The sequence below is a fragment of the Nomascus leucogenys genome, chromosome 7b, assembly GCF_006542625.1.
Source record: "Nomascus leucogenys isolate Asia chromosome 7b, Asia_NLE_v1, whole genome shotgun sequence".
Taxonomy (NCBI): Eukaryota; Metazoa; Chordata; class Mammalia; order Primates; family Hylobatidae; genus Nomascus; species Nomascus leucogenys.
In genome coordinates this window covers 10,547,772-10,568,072 of record NC_044387.1, presented here as the reverse complement: position 1 = coordinate 10,568,072, position 20,301 = coordinate 10,547,772, and the positions used below count along the sequence as shown (strand labels likewise).

At 46.4% G+C, this 20,301-nt stretch overlaps 1 protein-coding gene across 5 annotated transcripts in view; it reads left to right on the top strand.

Annotated features, from left to right (window-relative positions):
- GRAP2 (GRB2 related adaptor protein 2) overlaps positions 1–20,301 on the top strand; it is a 72,482-nt gene that overhangs the window by 39,914 nt on the left and 12,267 nt on the right. For 2 of the 5 annotated variants that reach the window (XM_012507837.2, XM_012507835.2), the window contains exon 2: positions 19,186–19,305. In XM_012507837.2, coding sequence (XP_012363291.1) covers positions 19,186–19,305 — 120 coding nt within the window. Of the gene's footprint in view, positions 1–5,994; positions 6,363–14,944; positions 15,037–19,185; positions 19,306–20,301 lie in introns of those variants that run through there. The other 3 variants (XM_003264782.4, XM_030815506.1, XM_012507836.2) reach the window with 3 other exon arrangements.

The following is a 20,301-nucleotide window of genomic DNA, read 5'->3' as shown; positions in this document are numbered from 1 at the left end:
AGTCTTTGAAATGTTAAACTTTATGTGCCTTAAAACTCATGAGAGACAATGAAGACAATCACCGAACCTGTCTAGTTAAAGGTTACCAGAACTCAAGATGCAAAGAAAAGTTACGAGATGGAATTGATGGTTTGGGGTGCACCATTGCCCTCTATTGGATTTTAAATAAATCAGACCTCTTAGTGTAGGTGTGTTGCGCTATCTCGGGCTGAGTTTGCTGAGAAGTCAGGGCACCTCTGAGTGGGAAGTTAATTGATCCTTTTAAATGGCTCCTTCTGTCTCCTGCTCCTTCCCTGAGGAAATCAACCAGAGTAATGCTGAGGGCAGGTCATTTGCATGTCTTCATTCATCCAACAAACATTTCCTAGCTGCCTGCTAAGCCCGAACTAGGCATTGTAGAGAATCTAAGAAAAAATAACAACAACTGCCATTCGTTGGGCACCTACTGTGTTTCAGCGTCTACGCATTAATACAAAACAATCCCACAGAGTAACTCTGGTGACTCCCATCCCACGGATGTGGAAACAGGACACTCAGGAAGTAGCACATTTTGGATTCAAATCCAGGTTCATCTACTACTAGGCCTATATTCTGTCCGCTAAACTACAACCCTTCCCCTTAAGAAGTTTATAAACTCTTAGGGGGAGATAGGATATAGATATAAATGTATATATCAGGGTTTGACAAACTACAGCCAGTGGGCCAAATTCAGCCCATCATGTGTTTTTGACCTTGAGCTAATTTACATTTTTACATGGTTGAAAAAATATCAAAAGAATAATAATACTTCCTGTCATGTAAAAATGCTACAAAATTCAAATCTCAGGGTCCACAAATAAAGTTTTATGGGAACCCTGCTATGCCCATTCATTTACCATCATCTAAGGCCACCTTCCTGGCTACAAAAACCCGGTGAGTCATTGTGACAGAGACTAGATGGTGCATAAAGCCAAAAGTATTTACTCTCTGGCTCTGTACAGAAAAGGTTGACAATTCCACGTCTATACTCCAAGGTGAAATGTTCTATATCAACAGGAGAGGTGGTTTTTTTTTGTTTTTGTTTTTGTTTTTGTTTTTTTGTCTGTTTGTTTTGTTAGGTGTTTGAGGAGTTCAGAGGAGGGGAAACAAATGTTTATTTGGCCCACAGTGTGCAGAGCTGGAGGGGATAGGCAGGTGTGCTCTGTTTTAAGACTCAATGCATGAAAACCCTGACTTTAAAACAGATAAATTAAAAGGTAGTTATTTGCATAACAAATTTTCCTTTCATTTTATAAAGGGATTCACCACAGCGTTCCTTTATAGAGTGAGCCTTCATAATACATGCTAATATGATTCCATTTACAAATACTCTATTCATTATAACTTTTCAAGAATATACCTATTGTGTACAGTAAGGCTTAACTATAATCATTTTTTCCTGGCGGTATAAGGTTTCCTACTTCTGAAAAGTGATTGAGCTGACCTTGTCAATTCGACCGGGGGAGGAGGCACTCTTCTCTACTGTCTCCGAGAGGGGCTTTACCTGTCGAACAAGGCTGTGGATTCTGTCTCTGCATTATGTGATGCTGAGTAGCTGGTATAATTTTACATTTTCACTAAGCTCCTCTCAGTAGCTGCAGCCAAAGTCCTAAAGTGTAAACTAGTCTCACTATTCTCTTACTTCATTTCATATACAAGATATGCTAATAAAAATTATTTGTTGGCTGGACCACGGTGGCTCATGCCTGTAATCCCAGAACTCCAGGAAGCTGAGGCAGGTGGATCACTTGAGCCCAGGAGTTCGAGACCAGCCTGGGCAACATAGTGAGACCCTGATCTCTACCAAAAAAAAAAAAAAATTAGCCAGGTGTGATGACACACATCTGTGGTCCCAGCTACTCAGGAGGCTGAAGTGGAAGAATCCTGTGAGCTATAGAGTTCAAAGCGGCAGTGAGCTATGATCACACCACTGCACATCAGCCTGGTCAACAGAGGAAAACTTTGTCTCTAAATTAATCAACTAATTAATTAATTTTGTTGCTGATGTCCTGACAAATATGTGACAAGCAACACTTGTAAAAAGCAATGTTTCCCTCTCTTTTTAAAAAATTTCAAGACATTGTCTTATCTGAATTACAACATAAACTGGGGCAAGTATTCAAATTAGAGTTCTCTCCAGCAAAATAGGAAGTGATAGCAATTTAGGACCTGTCTCCTTCTCTCACTGGGTCCTGAGCCTGAATCTTCACATAGCTTTGTGGTGTTATGCAATTGCCCTTTGTAAGAGATACATAAAATGGAAACCTTAGCTATTCATAGCCAACTTAGGAGAAGCTGAATTTGATCAAGAAGTTTCTTGCCGGGTGCCATTTTGATGGTAACTACGTGTTTCTGAACAAATCCACTCATCATCTGGGTTTCAAATGGAGGTTATTTTAAAGAGTCGTAGCATGGCTTTTGTTTTGATCCTCTGTGGTGGCTATATTTTAGAAGTAGACAAGCATTCCTGGTATATAGCCTGAATATTTTTTAAGGTTTTTTTTGGTAGTAAAAGAAGCTCACATGGAAAGGCAAGGGCAGAAAAAATCATGTTCAGGGCGGTCCTGTCTGGGCTTACCCTCTGGTGAAGCAGATCCACACTGCATGCTGCTAATGGCTATTGCGTGACAGCTCTTAAAGGGGTAAGCGAGAGAGGTGCAGAGGGCTGGTGAGAAGCAGAGCTGGCACGGAGGCCCTACAAGTGGCATCATCGTCAATCAGGTTGGCAGGGTGGGGGTTGGGGGCTGCTGCTGGAGGTGGTTTGGCTGCCTCTGGAGGCTGCAGCTTCTCACACTGTATGGGCAGGTAGCATTTCAGCCATTTCGAAAGCCCATCACTGGCAGGAAAAGCACATTTAATCCATCTGTGAGGTTCTCTAAAGAGGGGTCTCTCTCTTTTCTTTCCTTTTTTTTTTTTTTTTTAAGATGGAGTCTCACTCTGTCGCTAGACTGGAGTGCAGTGGTGCAATCTCGGCTCACTGCAACCTCCACCTCCCGGGTTCAAGTGATTCTCCTGCCTCAGCCTCCCGAGTAGCTGGGACTACAGGTGCACACCACCATGCCCAGCTAATTTCTGTATTTTTAGTAGAGATGGGGTTTTCACCATGTTTGCCAGGATGGTCTCCATCTCTTGACCTCATGATCTGCCCGCCTCCTGGGATTACAAGCATGAGCCACTGTGCCTGGCCGAGGGGTCTCTCTTTTCAGAAGTCAGAAGCGCTGAAATTGAAAACAGCAGCAAGAAGGCTTCATTGCATTCTTGAATTCAGGCTGTTGCATTCCATCCCCCAACAACTCTGTCTAAATTGTTGCTACCCAGTTTATATCTCCATCATATTTTTTGTTGTTGTTTTTCCAATGCAGTATGTAGTGGTGTCAGGTACAGATCATAAAACAAATGGATAATCAGATTTCTTTTTCCATGGTGGTAATTTTTAAACTTTTCAAAATTAATGCTAATGGATATAGAGGAATGGGATATACATTTCCATGCATTTTTATGACCAAACAGAAAACCGACCCCTGAGGGTGACACATTTACTATTCTCTACTACTAGGGGTGCTTCAAGGGAAGAGTTTTTGAAGCTCTGTGGTTTAAACAAAAAGAGAACATACCCCACCCCACCCTGAACAAACAGCAGCCGGGCAGATTTCATCTCGCAAATGGAAATGGGAGCAAACAAATTTTTTCAAAGCGATTTTATAAAGAGTGGGCCTGTTTAATTGGTTTTTTTGAGCCAGGATTAATATTACAAGCTGGAGAGCTCTGTAACATGGCTGTGTCGTTGGCTTTGCCATACCACCTACCTCCTGGGGGAAGGCAGAGGAAAGCGCTGCTATTCGGAAGCAATTTTACTTCTGCCTTGGCCTTCTCACTTCTCACTGAAGTGATTTACAGCCAGCCTGGACCCAGCGCCCAAGCCTGAGCTGAGTTACATGTAATGTTGGAAAGATCTTCCCCAAATCAAGGTCATATCTAGAGCTCGCCTTGGATATTTTTTTCATTTCTAATTTATGTAACTCTCTAATATGTTTAGCATTTGCCCTCCCCTTGTCTCCATCCTGCTTATTAAGGTGAATTTGCATAGAAATGGGACCTTGGTCTTCAGGACCATTCACCTGACACTTGATCCCACGAGGCGACCACTGTCTACTGTTGATACCATGAGGATGACCCACAGAAGTCATGTCTCTCTGCAAACTAGAGGCAAGGCTTTAATTAGAAGAAGCCTTGCGTGTTAAAATGATGGGGTGAATCAAATCAGCAAAGGCATTTAGCATTAACTTAGGAGGGCAGAATACTCCTTCCTGTTGAGTGGGTCATCCTAGGTCACAACAATTTTAATTTGCCTTTGATAGATGGATCTTGAAGAAAGGGTACAAAAAGTATATTTGTGATGGTGTTGTTTGGAAGTACGTTTTGACTCAGAGAGTTAACTATGACATTTTACTTTGGCTCCTGGTCTATTTTTTGCTTACCATCTACCTTTGAATGGGTAATAGTCATCTTTATAAATTGCCTTCGAAAGATTGAGCAATTGTGGAGAATCAGAGAAATGAGCCCCTTGCTATCACCCTGTTGCAGTCGGCTTTAATCCTCTGATCTCCTGGCATTTCACCCTCTCACTGGCAGCCACCTTCCTTATTTACCCAAATCTTGTTAACCTGGGTAGGAATTCCCACTGAGAGGACAACTGTGGTCCCAGTTGACTGGTCGCTGAAAGTCTATTAGGTTGGAGGGTATTTATTTTCTACCCTAAAGGGTTTGAAACTTAGGGAAATTTTGATCAACAAGAAAATAACAGCTTTCAAGATTGTCCTGACAGTAAGCTGTCTTAGCAGAGAATCACAGGATTTGATAGTCATGGAGATTAGTTCTCAAATTTCAATGAGAAAAGTTCATAGGAGATGGGAATCATGGAAGAAAACTTGTGCTGATTTTGGTCAGGCTACCTTTGCTGGGGAAAAATTCATTCCATAAAATTATTTTAAAACGTAAATACTATTTTGCATCTGTAATTTTTTTTTTTTTTTTTTTTGAGACAGAGTCTTGCTCTGTCACCCAGGCTGGAGTACAGTGGCACGATCTTGGCTCACTGCAACCTCTGCCTCCCGGGTTCAAGCGATTCTCCTGCCTCAGCCTCCCAAGTAGCTGGGATTACAGGCACATGCCACTGCACCCAGCTAATTTTTGTATTTTTAGTAGAGACAGGGTTTCGCCATGTTGGCCAGGATGGTCTTGAACTCCTGACCTCAGGTGATCTGCCCGCCTCGACCTCCCAAAGTGCTGGGATTACAGGCATGAGCCACAGCACCCGGCCTGCATCTATAATTTGATTTAACCTTACAACTTAATTAATTGAATATTATGATCACCGTTTTATAGATGAGGAAACAGAGACTCCAAGGGTTTAATTATTTGCCCAAGAGTCTGCAGCTATCTACCAACAAAACTGGGATTGGAGCCAGCTGTCTTGCCATTACATCCCCGCTGCCTCCTAAAGCACAACTCTAGTTCATACTAAATGTATTACGTAGGCCGACTCATTTATCTTTACACGGGTCTCATGCATTACAAGAAGGGGGCCACTATTTTAACTCAATTCAAAAATGTTAAAATCAAAATTTCCAAAAGGTACTTGGTTTATAATATACCATAAAATAAGTAATCTGACCAATCGAGTCTCCTAACTCGAAGACCAAAAAATGCTTTCTACTCTCAAACCATGCAGAAGGGAGCTGAGTTCCCCACTGGCCAATGCTGTCTAATTCTCTTAAATGATTCAGATGTAAAAGAGGAAATGGCATCTGTCTAATTAACACTGCCTGGTTAAATATAGCTGCCAAGGGACAGCCTTGGGACAGTGTTTACAGAATAGTCTTTCCAGCCCCTCGGGCCTCAAGTTACAGATGATAGCAAGCCTTCCCTCCTTATCAGCTGCAAACAGAGATGCCCCCAAAAGTGGTGTCAGGCCAGGATGATGAAAGGAGAAGGGAAAGGCCGCGGCTGGCCTTCATTTCCTGCTCCTGGCATCTGGGGATTCCGAGAATGATCCCAGGACCCAGATCCTATAGATTCCGGCAGCTCTTCCTGCAAACACAAGACCTTGTTGTGTGCCTGAGCCTTGCTCTCTGGCCTGGAGACATCCATCTGCCCACTCTCCTAGGAACTGCTGATTACCAGGAAGCACCATCAGCTCTGCTGCCCTCCCCTTGGCAGAGAGGCACAATGACCACATTATTTCTCTTCCAGCTTCACGTTACAGCATGGAAGCTGTCGCCAAGTTTGATTTCACTGCTTCAGGTGAGGATGAACTGAGCTTTCACACTGGAGATGTTTTGAAGGTAGGTGACGTGGGGCCCCAGGGGAGCAGTAGGGAGTTTCAGTTACTCAGTAATCTGACAGTCCCTGCCTTTGTCTCTTAAGAACTGCATGTGGTTCCTTTTAAAAAGAGAAGTTCACCTTGATTCCCTTTGTGCACCCTTATACCAGACACCAACCAGGCCAGGTGATGGAAATACAGAGTCGGCATAAGCCACCATCCTTGTCCTGGGAGGTTCGTAGTCTGGAGAGGGGAACATATCCACCCAAAGGGCTGTTACGGATGTTCTTGGCTAAGTTCTCAGGGAGCACAGGTGAGGGAACAAGTGATTCCACCTTGAAAGATGGGGGTTGTAGGAGTGTGTGCAGTGTGAACGTCAGGAATGCACTGAAGGTGACTTGGGCTTTTAGCTAAAGCTCAGAGATGTGCAAGCCCATGCTGAATTCAGGGAGCAGCGCCGGGCTTAGCAGAGCTGGAACTCAGGAGGAGAGGTTGTGGGTGGAGACGGCTTGGGAAAGACAGCCACAGAGGACGTGGCTCAACAAAGGCCATGCACACCTGGCCACTCAGGGGCTTTTTAAAGCTTGTCCTCAGCCTGCGCTTGAGCTGCAGTGGACACTTGCTGAGCTGAAGTGGCCCTGGGCTTCTCCCACATTCATGCACCATATACTTTCAGACTCTGCATCTTAGCCCTTGGGTTTTTGTTTTGTTTTGTTTTGTTTGTTTGTTTGCACAAGAGCATAAGCCCTTCAAAAGGGCATTTGGGTGTATGTGGAGCCAAACCCCCCCTGCCTGACCTCAGAGCACCCTCAGATAGCCTGATCCCTGGTCCTCAGCAGTCCCGATGAGCCTTCTTGGATGCCCAGCAACACTGAGGCCATTGGTGTCTCACCACCGAGAATTATTTTGTTATACAAAGAACCTCATCAGCATGTGAGAGGGCGATGTTGAAAGTGTCTGAGGAGCACAGAACACCACAGAATGGCTTCTTTTGGAATATGAACATGCCCATTAGGTAGCCTTCTAACTGCTCTCAACTTTCAAGATCTAGTAACATAGTGGCAAAGCGTAGGCCTTCACAAACTTCAAATATGAGTTGGGCCTCCTGACCCAGGAAAACCTGTCTGTCACTGCTTCGGGGTCTTACGAAGCTCCTGGAGGGACTTGCCATGCAGCGAGAAGTTCCTGCCTTCTCTGTGGGGCACTGTGATCATGTGACTGTCATCCACTGGAGACCATCCTTGTACCAACTTCCACCCTTGTCTTCCATTGCAAAGAGAACCTGGTATCTTAAGTTTTCTGTATTCCTCAGAAAAGGAAAAAGGAAACAAACAAACAAAAAAAACTTTGCTCAACTCTGCCTCCCAATCCAGCTCCTGATTTCTTTCCTCCCCTTTGTTGCTAATACTGGGAAGAATTCTCTACACTGGGCATGCTTCACTTCCTCACTTCCCACTCATTCCACAACCCTCTGGAATCTGCCTTTTACCCTCCCCCCAACATTCGCTTGAAGTTCACCAGTGATCTCCTTAACGTGCAGTGTAACGACCATATGGAAATGTCTGTGGGATTGACGCTGCTAACTGGCCCTCTCCTGGAAGCCCCTTTCTCCCTGACTTTGGCAGCACCACCCTCTGCGGGTTCTTCTCCTTCCTTCCTGACCACTCCTACAGGTCTCATTTCCAAGCATTCTTTTTCCTCTCTTGATCCTGAAACACACACTTCCCTGAAGGTGCTGCCTTTGGCTTTCTGATTTTTCTTCTCACTCTGAGCCACCTCGTCCACTTCTCCGGCTGCAACTATCACCTCTGTGCCAAAGACCCTCAAGTCTATGGCTCGTGTTCTGGCTCTGGCCTTGCTCTCGAACTTCAGACCCAGACTTCCAATTGTCTGCTGGATGTCCGCACATGAACTCCAGCCCCTAACTCAGGATGCCCAGAATCACTCAAACCCCCACGCCCATCTCACTCCCACTTCCACCCAAGCCACTCTTCTTTCCGTGTTCTAAGTATTATCCTAGGTCAGTCACAAGCTAGAAGCCCCAGTTATCATCAGTGCCTCCTTTACCAAATCCTGGTGACCAGTAGCCAACATCTCCTGAGCTTCTGTTCAGGGCCAGGATCTAGCTAAGTGGTTTGCAGGCATGATTTCATCATCTCTGCAAACCTGTGAGGTAGGCATTCATTTCCCCTCCATTTCACAGATGAGAAGCTGAGGCTAGGGATTAAATCACATGTCCACGGTCACGCAGCTAGAATGTGACCAATCCAGGACCTGGACAGAACTCTGTCTGGCCCCTAAGCACTAAACTCTGCTCTGAATGTATTTTTTTCCTTATATCTCTCAAGCAACTCTCTTCTTCACCAGAAAGGAGTGTGAGGCATTAAAAAGGAGCATAGACTTTGAGTCAGATGGATCTGAGTTTGAATCCCAGCTTCCTAACCGTGGAGCCTGGGGCCCGGTCATCTGCCCCCTTTGAGCTTTAGTGTCTTCCTCAGCAAGTAGATGTAGTATCTATCTTGCCGGGTTGTGGAGAGGATTCGAGTTGATGACCCTGGCCCAACACAGACACCCAATAAATGGTGGCCCGCATTATCGGGATCATCCATCCCCGCTGCTTCTGACTGCTCAGATCATTGCCACAGCTCCTTGACTGACCTCATTACCTCTTGTCTTTTTCCTCCTTCAATCATTCTACATACTAGTCCCAGAGGGATATTTCCAGACAAATCAGATCATATCATTTCCTTGCTCAAAAGCATTCAGGGGTTTCCAATTACCAATTGATTTAGATCGAAAACATCTGGCCCCAAACCACTGTCCGATGTCATTATGCACATGTACATATGTGTGCACACACATACACAGAGACATCTTTGTGAATGTAACGCCCCCAGGTTGCACTGCAATGTATACACCACCCTTTCTCAGCCTCTTCCCTGTATACTCTGAGTGCTTCTCTCCCACACACACACATATTTGACATCCTCTACCGTGGAAACCTCACTGGTCCTCCCCACTCCCTACCATCCCAGGGAAACAAATCACTCCCTCTTCAGCTCCTCCCCAACATTTCACACAAACTTCACTCATTTCCAGGCACTTATGACTTTGCCTCACATGGCAGCTATTTATAGGCAGGCCATGACCCTGTGGTCTCATGCACCCTCTATTTCTACCTCTCATTGCTGCCTTTGCCCCGTAGGATCCTAATTGCTCATTTACGTGTTGTCTACTCCACTAGCCAAAGCTGTGCAAGGGCAGGGGCTGTGTCTGCCTCAATGTCTATAATAGCTGTGCCTAGAACTCCCTTATACTTGATGAATGAATGAACCTTCGATTCCTCTCCATTTCCTGAGAGCAATGTCATCATGCACGTGTGCACACAATGCCAGGTTCATCTTTGTGTCTTCACAGCATCTAGCACAAGTCATGGCCCAAAACAGATGCCCAGTACACATTTCTTGAATCGCTAAATTGCATTTATTCCTGTTCATTTAGAATTCCATTGGAAAGCCAACCCCCTCCCTCTTTTCAAATTCTGTCCATTGCAGGTAAAGAACAAAATGAGGAGGGCTTGTTGACTGAGCCCCACAGAATGTCTACAGGATGGTGATTGGTTCCCATGCCTGGGGCTCCCCACATGTGATTGCAATGTCTGCCCCCGCGTTCCTCAATGGGTAACACACCCAGGATCCTCACAAATATTTTCAAAGCCAGCTCCTGACTGCCCCAGCAATTCGCTTCTGGGATTCTCTGACTTGTTTGGCCTTTTGTGCTAAAGACTAAACAGAGGTTTTCATTAGAAAGGTACAAAAAAGTCTGAGCAGCCACCCACCCTCAACAGACCATGAGTTTCCTGGGGCAGAGGCCCCAGCTTATTTATCTCCATATTTCATGCATCTAAGTGCAATCAGCAGGTGCTCACTAGGTGATGATCTACACGGCATGTAGATCAAGATGGTGGACAGGAAAACGCCGCCAAATGACTTGATCCTGCTTCTCCTATGACAGAAACATTTGAAAACTCAGGAATCAGATTTTTTTCCTATTCATGCCACAAACCACCATACCTGCAGCTACACACAGCACCAGGCTCACATTTGAATTTGCCATTAAATTTGCCAGTAGCTTTGAAAAATATCTCTTGACTCAGTCCATTTCTGTCTCCTTCTGTAATGCATCTAATGCGACCTCATTTCTTCTTGCCAAAATAGCAACCTAAAAGCACTAAGAGTTAATTCTACATAATTCATTTCTTCAATACTTCAAATTTCTGCTGTGCTTCTAAAAGCTACAATTTCATCCAATTTAAAAATTCTTCCAGCCATAATTTGGCCCTTCTCTTCCCACGTCTAACTTATTCTCAGGCCATGTAACCCAGAAAATCATCTCTTTCTTAGGGAACATTATAAGAATTAAGAAACAGTCAAGTTAAGAGTAAAACTTCAAGTGTTCAGGCTGAACGCCTTGCTCAGGTTTACACGATGGGTACACGAGATACGGGGAACTGAACAGATGGAGAGATGAGAAGAACAGGAAGTGCGGGGCCCTGGGCCCACAACGGCAGGAGGAAACCATCTCCCCTCCCCTCAAATACATTTCTTTGCAGAAAATGAGAATTTTTTTAAAAAAACCTCGCCTTCTATACGTGGTAAAAAGCCTGTAAATTCACCTCTCTAGAAACGCAATGTTAGGCAGACCAAGTACCAGGTGGCAGAGAGAAATGGCTGGCATTGTGGGATAATCTTTCAGTTTCTAGAGGAGGTCTGAGGCATGATAACTAAAATTGCAGAGCTGCTTTCAGGTCAGAAAACAAAGTACAAAGTGTGGTCCTTTTCTTTTTTGAGACAGAGTCTCGCTCTGTTGCCCAGGCTGGAGTGCAATGGCGCAATCTCGGCTCACTGCAACCTCCACCTCCTGGGTTCAAGCAATTCTCGTAGCTCAGCCTCCCAAGTAGCTGAGATTACAGGCATGCACCACCATGTCTGGCTAATTTTTGTCTTTTTGGTAGAGATCAGGTTTCGCCATGTTGGCCAGGCTGGTCTCAAACTCCTGACCTCAGGTGATCCACCCGCCTCAGCCTCCCAAAGTGCTGGGATTACAGGCGTGAGCCACGGCACCTGGCCTCAATGTGTAATTCTTAACGGTGACAAGCTAGTTTCCAAATGGCCTCTTTTACCCCTTTCTGTGTAACATTTGCTACCCTGGCCAAACACCGCATTCCTATGTGACGGGAGAAAGGAATTCCAATGCCATGAGTTCAAGAGCGATGGATGGAGTGCAGTGCTCTTGTGTTTTTACGTGGCTACGAGGCACTGCTGCTGGGTTTCCTAGTTCTTTTGACCTAGATTTTCTGCTTCCTCCCTTGCCCCCTCAGCACACACATACCCACATGTCCTTAGTGACACCAGCAGTCGCATTTGATGTTAGAAACTATAAAGTTTTCTGTTCTCAGCAATCTCAAACTCAAATATGGGACACACTTTTATTTCTTCAGAATAAATGACTAAATTCAAAACATACACACATAATGCTTTAAAGAACGTATAAACCCTTCCATGTCCTATTCAGAGCTGGAGGCCTCCCTCATAAGAATACCACATTTGATGGAATTGTATTTTTTTGAAAAGAGTCTACCCTTTCTGAAGGACTTTCAGGTACCAGGGCTCATTTGATCCTCACATCAGCTCTATAAGGTGCTAGGTGGCTATTATTATCTCCATTTTTCAAATGGCTGATTGACTTGGCCAAGATCACATATCTAGTGATGGAGCCAAGCTAGAAACCAGGTCTTCTCATTCCCAACTCACAACACTGTCCCCTTCCTTCCACCTTGGAGTAATTTTAGAAATAGCTCATCCTCTCCACTCAAGCACTTAGTTCTTTCCATTATCTTCCCATCTTCTTTTCTGGGAGAAAGAAGCCCAAGGGCCCTGTGACTTCAACTCCACCCACTTTCTGATGACTCTGAAACCCCAAGCCCCAACCTCAGCCTCTCTCCTGGGTCCAGACTGACATATCCAGCCGCTCCCTGAGCTTTTCTTCTTAGTTGAAGAATTCAACTCACAATCACCCGCATGCAATCTGAGGCCCATGAGCCCTTTCTCAGCCCTGCCTCCTCTCATGTACCTTCTATTTCTGTAAAGCCATCACCACCTACTCAGTCTCCCAAGCCAGAAATCCAGTGGCATCCCAGAGTCCTCTTCTGCCTTAGCTTCCAAGATTGGTCAAGAAATCCTGCCTGTTTGCTTCCTGAATTTCTCTAAAATATATCCTCACCTCTTCTTAGCCCAGGCCCTATCATCTCTTGCCTGGAGGGCTGTGCTCTTCTTCCTACGGTTTTTCTGCCGACTTTAGCCTTGCAATCTATCTTCACATTCTGATCTCTGATACAGAGCTCTCTCGCTCTCTCGCTCTCTCTTAATTAGAGACAGAGTCTCTCTCTGTTGTCCAGGCTGTAGTACAGTGGTACAATCAGAGCTCGCTACAGCCTTTAACTCCTGGGCTCACACCCTCCTCCCGCTTCAGCCTCCTGAGTAGCTGGGACTACAGGTGCACTTCCACCATGCCTTGCTAAGTTTTATTTTTATTTTCATAGAGACAAGGTCTCGGTTTGTTGCCCAGACTGGTCTCAGACTCCTGGGCTCAAGTGATCGTCTGCTTGGGCCTCCCAGAGTGCTGGGGTTACAGGCATGAGCCATCGCACCCAGCCCAGAGCTCTTTCTGAACTCTAATTCTCACCGTTATTTCCCTGCTCAAAATCGTTTAAGGGCTCCCCCTACATTTCAAGATATTCACAGTCTACATTCCAGCCACCTGGAGGCATTTCATTCCCAGAACGCACCACACCTCCTCAGAGCTGAAGGAGGAAGTCCATTGCCATCTGACTTGGCCTCAGTAGCTCCTTTCGTTGCCAAGGCAAGTGGTCTCTTCTCTACATATGGATGCCTTTTCTGTCTATTTCTGCTTTCTTCTTTATCATCACACTTCTATCAGTTAAGATATTTTCAGGAGCAAGAAACATAAACTAAAAATGGCCTAAACAATAACAAAGACTTGTAATTTCTCAAAGTCCAGAAGTAGGAAGGCTCCTGGGTATCATCTAATTCAGTGGTTCAGTGACATTATCAGAGTTCTTTCCATCCTTTGCTCTGCTACCCTTATTTAGAATTATTGTTCTAGTCTATATCATAGACTTAAAAAAAATTTTTTTGTGAGAGAGTCTTGCTCTGTTGCCCAGGCTGGAGTGCAGTGGCAACATCATGGTTCACTGCAACCTCGCCTCCTGGGTTCAAGCAATTCTCCTACCTCAGCCTCCCAAGTAGCTGGGATTACAGGCATGTGCCACCAGGCCCGGCTACTTTTTGTATTTTTAGTAGAGACGGCATTTCACCATGATGGACAGGCTGGTCTCGAACTCCTGGCCTCAAGTGATCTATGCGCCTCGGCCTCTCAAAGTGCTGGGATTACAGGCGTGAGCCACCACACCTGGCCTCAGACTTTCAAAACATTTTCAGTGGCGGTGCCAAATATTTGTCTTTTAATGGTGAATCTCATTTTTTAAGAAACCAGAAGCCACATACAGTCAAGTCTGGTGAGTAATTTGAGTAACCAAGGTAGACAATAACATTTGGGGTCACAGTCAAAGTCAGGCCACAGAGTAACAAGACAGAACTTTTGGTTTTGCTTGGGATCTGGCTCTAAAAGCAAGTTTAGAAAAGGCATCCCAAGTATCTTGGGTTCCAGCCAAATATCTGTGAAATACACAGTATGTGAACACAAAGAGTTACTGTTTCCAAAGCTGGCCCAACTGGGATGTTTAAGTTTTAATCTGCCTGTTTAAAAAACAACAACAAATTAAATTTTTCAAAAGTTTCCTGGGCCTGGTGGCTCATGCCTGTAATCCCAGTACTTTGGGAGGCCAAGGCAGGTGGATCACTAGGTCAGAGGATCAAGACAATCCCCGCCAACATGGTAAAACCCCATCTCTCCTAAAAATACGAAAAATTAGCCAGGTGTGGCGCATGCCTGTAATCCCAGCTACTCAGGAGGCTGAGGCAGGGGAATTGCTTGAACCCGGGAGGTGGAGGTTGCAGTGAGCCGAGATCCCACCACTGCACTCCAGCCTGGCGACAGAGCAAGACTCCGTCTCAAAAAAACAAAAAACAACAAAAAAGAAAAGTTTCCTGGTTACCTGGAAAAGAAAAAAAAACACCATGGAGTAGCCATTCTTGCCTTCCCACCAACTGCTGAGATGAGGAACTTAAGGTGCTACCTGGGACAAATGAATTTCCAATAGAAAAAGGGATTCAGGGAAGTCCCTGAGTGCTGAGTTTGGGAGGCCAAGCCACAGTGGGGTGACATGAATGTACAGCACAAGTGGACGGAAATAACTTGGGGTCAGGAGAAGCTGACTCCAAAGGTAAACCCACGGCTGCTCCACAGGCCTGGGGTAAATCCTAGAACAGCTGGTGAGTTCTTTCAACTTATTAACATATTTTCCTCTAAGTCCAAAGGGGCCTTCTTTGCCTTGCAGCCCCTTTCTCTTGTTTTTTGGTGTCCTCCCTCCAATATCTTTGTCTTTCCTTTTCTTCCATGTAGATTTTGAGTAACCAAGAGGAGTGGTTTAAGGCGGAGCTTGGGAGCCAGGAAGGATATGTGCCCAAGAATTTCATAGACATCCAGTTTCCCGAGTAAGTATCTGCAGCCTGCTGAGATGGGCCTACCCACACACACTCCTCTTACTTTTCCAGCAATCACTACAGTTACCCATGGGAATCCAAAACATTGTCAAAAATGGCTGCCTCTGGAGCTCTTTCCGGAGAGCCTCCAGAGCATGCAGCTGAAGGCCAGGGCAGGAGGGAGGCTTTGCATTTCATTTCATTCCCTTTTGATGTTTACACCATGTGCATGTATTGCAATTTTAAGTTGTTCTTTTTTTTTTGCGGGGGGGAGTCGGGGTCTCACTGTGTCACCCAGGCTGGAGTGTGGTGACTCCATCACCACTCACTGCAGCCTAAAACTCCTGGGCTCACGCCGTCCTCTCACCTCAGCCTCCCAAGTAGGTGGGATTACAGGCACATGCCATCACGCCAGGCTAGTTTTTGTATTTTTAGTAGAGACAGGGTTTCGCCATGTTGGCCAGGCCGGTCCCAAACTCCTGACCTCAAGTGATCTGCCTCCTCATCCTCCCAAAGTGCTGGAATTACAGGCATAAGCCATCATGCCCAGCCTATTTTAAGTTTTGGGGTTTTTTTGTTTTTTGTTTTTTTATTTGTTTATTTGTTTTGAGATGGAGTCTTGCTCTGTTGCCCAGGCTGGAGTGCAGTGGCATGATCTCGGCTCATTGCAATTCTCCTGCCTCAGCCTCCCTAGTAGCTGGGATTACAGGTGCATGTCACCACACCCAGCTAACTTTTGTATTTTTAGTAGAGACGGGGTTTCACCATGACGGACAGGCTGGTCTCAAACTCTTGACCTCAGGTGATCCACCCTCCTCGGCCTCCCAAAGTGCTGGGATTACAGGTGTGAGCCACCGCACCTGGCCTATTTTAAGTTCTTATAAAATGAGTTTGTAAACTCAAATTATCTATAGTGATTTCAATCACAGCGTTCCCCAGAATTCCAAAGGGGGCGCTATTGGCCACGCCACTTCAAGAGCTGCTCTCCTAAGTGCTTCTCTGTGACCTCCTAATCCTAACCATCCTCACCAGGCTCTCAGCCTTCACTCGGTGGGTGGACAGACATTCCCTGCCTTCAGTAAAGTATGCTGACCCCAATGAGAGAAGTCAGCGGGGGGAAGGGGAAATTCTCTTCCTAAAGAGGAAATGAAAAATTGAGATTGGGCTTCGTTTGTCTTAAGAATTGACCACAAGGGTTAGATAGAAATCTAATCTTGCCTCAGAACCAGGGTCTAGCTCAAAGAGCAAAAGTTTGTTAGAAAACCGCAGTAGTATCGGTGACTCCAGCAAGGTGCAAGAGCACCAGTCATGGTAAACCTGAACTGACCACCAAACCAAGAGAATGACCACTGACCTTGACAGAACCCTTGATGCTGCCCAGGAATCTGCTAGGTGACCTCTGCATACCCCACCTGCTCCTCAAACCTCCAGCCCCTCCCTGCATCACTCTTAGCCCGTGACCTTGATTCCAGGTTCTCTGGAACAATGAAAGGCACCAGAAGTGAAGCTCCCAGATCCCCCTCCCCCACCACATCCACCTGCCTCCTGCAAGTGTGCTCAAACAGTTGGCCTTTCCGGCAGCTGGCTGGAAGGAACTGTCACTGCTTCTAGGAGAAACTCTCCTCTCTCTCTCCCACGTCAACCTCCTTTCCCTCTCTGCTGGATCATTCCTGTCAGCAAACACACACGCTGCAATTTCTCCCAACTTACCAAAACACAAACAAACAAAACCAAACCCAGAGGCCAGGTGGGTTTTGTGGTGGCTGATGCCTGTAATCCCAGTCCTTGAGAGGCTGAGGGAGGAGGATCACTTGTGGCTAGGAGTTTGAGACCAGCCTGGGCAACATAGCGAGACCCATCACTACAAAAAGTTTTTAAAAATTAGCTGGGTGTGGTGGCGTGTGCCTATAGTCCCAGCTGCTTGGGAGGCTGAGGCAGGAGGATCACTTGAGCCTGGGAGTTCAAGGCTGTGGTGGGCCGTGATTACATCACTGCACTCCAGCCTGGGCAACAGAGAGAGACTCTGTTTCAAAGAAAAAAAAAAAAAATTAAATAAATAAATAAATAAATCAAGAAACTCTTAATCCCAAATCCCCTTCCACTTGCCACTCCATCTCTTCAAAAGGAGTGTGTGTATTTGCTACTTCCAACTCCTCATCTCCCAACCCTTCCCGCCAGGCTCCCCGTGGGCTGCAGCTCCCAGGGGTCATCTCAGCATGACCTGCCCTGAGGATCCCCCTCCCACTGGAACACCTTTTTCATTTTGGCTCCAGAATGTCCTTCCTCTGGTTGTCCTCCCACTGCCCTGGCTTCTCCTCCTCAGTCTCTTGTGTTGGTTCCTCCCACTCCCCAGTCCCCTACAGGTTTAGAATGTCTCCTTTTCAGTGAGGTCTTTCTCATCACCATACCTTACATTAATCTCCCACCCCCAGAGCCCCATCTCTCCTCTCAGTTTTCATGTTCTCCACAGCACTTACCATCATCTGGCACACTGCAGATCTTAATTATTTTTTTCCTTTGTGTGTGTCCCCCTTGACTAGAATGTAAGCTCCCTGAAGGCAGGGGTGCGTGTCTGTTCTGTCCACTACCGTGTCCCCAGTGCCCAGGAGGGGGCCCAGCACAGTACTAGATGTTCAGTAAAGCTGTTGAATGAATGAATGAATGAATGAATGAATATGTATTATTGAAACCGTGACCACTCATGTCTAATATGCAATGTGTGGTGATTTTTACAAATCTTGAAAGAAGCCCCCTATCAGATTGCAGTCAGAGGACAAACGTGTATTTCCTAAATCCCCTTCACTTCTAAAATGTTTCCTTTGCGATATGGCTGCTGTGCTGCACACTCCATTCCTTTTCCCATCCCCATTACGTTTCCCACACATGGCAGTGGTGTGTGTGGTGGCCTCTTGTTTAGCCCTGTAGAATTGTGTGGCAAATACTCAGGCAGAATCTCCAGCCCACCAGAAACTGCTGCTTTCAGCCCCCTCAGAGCACAGCCAACCTTCCCCCTCAGTTCCAGTGGGGGACTCAGTCTCCAATAAGTACATCCTTCCTGCTACCCATGTCTCAGGTTCCCAAATTCTAGAAAGCACAGAGAATTGCTCACAAAGGAATCCAAAGCCAAGGCCTGACGGGCTTTTATCTTAAAGGAACATGCGTATGAGCCTTCTGGTGACAGCAATTACAGCAGCCACCTTGAAGCAATGTGACACAGTCCCACCTTTGGCCGCTGAGTGATTGCAGACACTCATTTTGCTTGTCTGTAGTGGAGAGAGGTCTCTGGCCTCCTGCCTTGAGGCTGCAGCCACAGCTTGCCTGGCCCTGTGTAAGTGTTTGACCTATTTCATACATGCCACGCTGTGTGCAGCTGTACCTCCAGGGGCTGCCACCCTGACCGTTCTGCTGAAAGAGCAATTTCTCCTGTTTCTTCTTTTCCACAGTAAAGATTATGTCCCAGCCTGGATTTTTTTGGGCAGGCCCAGGATCCGGTTATATAGATGCCGCTCTCTGGCACCTGCCAGCCTCGCTCATTTCCAAGCGTGTACACTGGACTCCCTAGGAACACTGCAGCCTCTGCTGGGCACACTGAGCAAAGCCCCCTTGTGCTCCATGCCAGCCTAGGTAACGTGATGCCCTGGGCTGTAACTTTCCTTTAATGCCCAGGGAGGAACCTCTAGGCCACTGAGGCCTCAGTACAGGCATGAGCGCCCCAGGCCCTGCTCAGCCAGCTGCACCTGGTTGGCTCCAGTGCCTGAAGCCTTCCCTTCCCTCCCCGGTGCATCCTCTGTCCCCACAGCTCTGGTCTATCTCTTCCGCAGCTGCCGGCAGGCGGCTGCTTCCTGCAGTGAGTCACTCCCACACTGCCCCATTTTGGTGCAGCGACACATTTCCATGATTCGTTTCCCAGGCTGGAGAGAGACTTCTCCTGGAGAGAAGGAACAAAGAGGGTGAATCAAGGGGAATGCTCCCTCGCCTTTCCTGAAAGCTGCCTGGAGCATTGGTTTGATTTCAAACAGCACCTGGCCCCTTTTGGTCTCTCTCTGCTCCCTACTGTACAGAGTCCCCAGCCTCTTTCCCACTGGGTCACCTCTTCTCCACGTCTCCCTCCTGTCACTCCTGTGTCTCATCCTGATCCTCTTGTTTGATCTCGCCCCACAGATGGTTTCACGAAGGCCTCTCTCGACACCAGGCAGAGAACTTACTCATGGGCAAGGAGGTTGGTTTCTTCATCATCCGGGCCAGCCAGAGCTCCCCAGGGGACTTCTCCATCTCTGTCAGGTACTGGCCATTCCTGACACTGTCTTGGCCCTTCTCGGCCTGTTAACCTCACAGAATGCTGAAGCCATGAAGGGACCTCTGGAATATGACCCAGTGGTCAGAAGCATGGTGGCCTAGGGGCCAAGCATGGCAGCAGCTTCACAACCTGCTGCTCCCAGCGCCTTCCCAAAACATGCACACACCACTCTTTAGAACACTGGTGTGTGTTCAAAATTATTTCTGTGCCCATCTGCCTCCCCTTCTAGCCCAGGTGCTTCTGGAAGGGCAGGATTTTCCTCTACTTCATCTTTATGCCTTTAACAGTGTCTTGCATAAAATAGAGACACTCAGTGAGTATTTGTGGAAGGAAGGAGGGGTAGGAGGAGGAGAACTCCCACTTGTCCAGATCCATCTGGGGGTTTAAATCTTAACCTTTTCTTTTATGATTGATGCATATCTGAAGAAGAGTCAGGGAAAAATAGAAATCTCAAGTCATTGCTGTAGGATATACAGGGGCGGAAAAGTTGTGGCACCTTTCTTCGCCCATCAGAAGAGTCACAGCTGACACTCCTACAAGACAGGTTAACAAGAGGAGAGTGGACACATTTATTTACTCAAAGACTCGTGTGACACAGAAGCCCTCAGAAATGAAGACCCAAGACCCAGGGAAAGCCATTTGTTTTTATGCTTAGGTTCAACAAAGGACAGACAGCCCTGTAGAAATGGGATTGGACAAAGGGGGTTTGATCTAAGGTAACAGACTGCGGTGGGAAACTGAACAAGGCCTGTCCCAAGTCTTCTTTTTTTTTTTTTTTTTTGGAGACAGGGTCTTGATCTGTTGCCCAGGCTGGAGTGCAGTGACGCAATCATCACTCACCACAGCCTCTGTGTCCCACGGTCAAGCCATCTTCCCACCTCAGCCTCTCGAGTAGCTGGGGATACAGGTGCACACCACCACACCTGGCTAATTTTTTTTTAACTTATTTCTTTGTAGAGACTGGGTCTTACTGTGTTGCC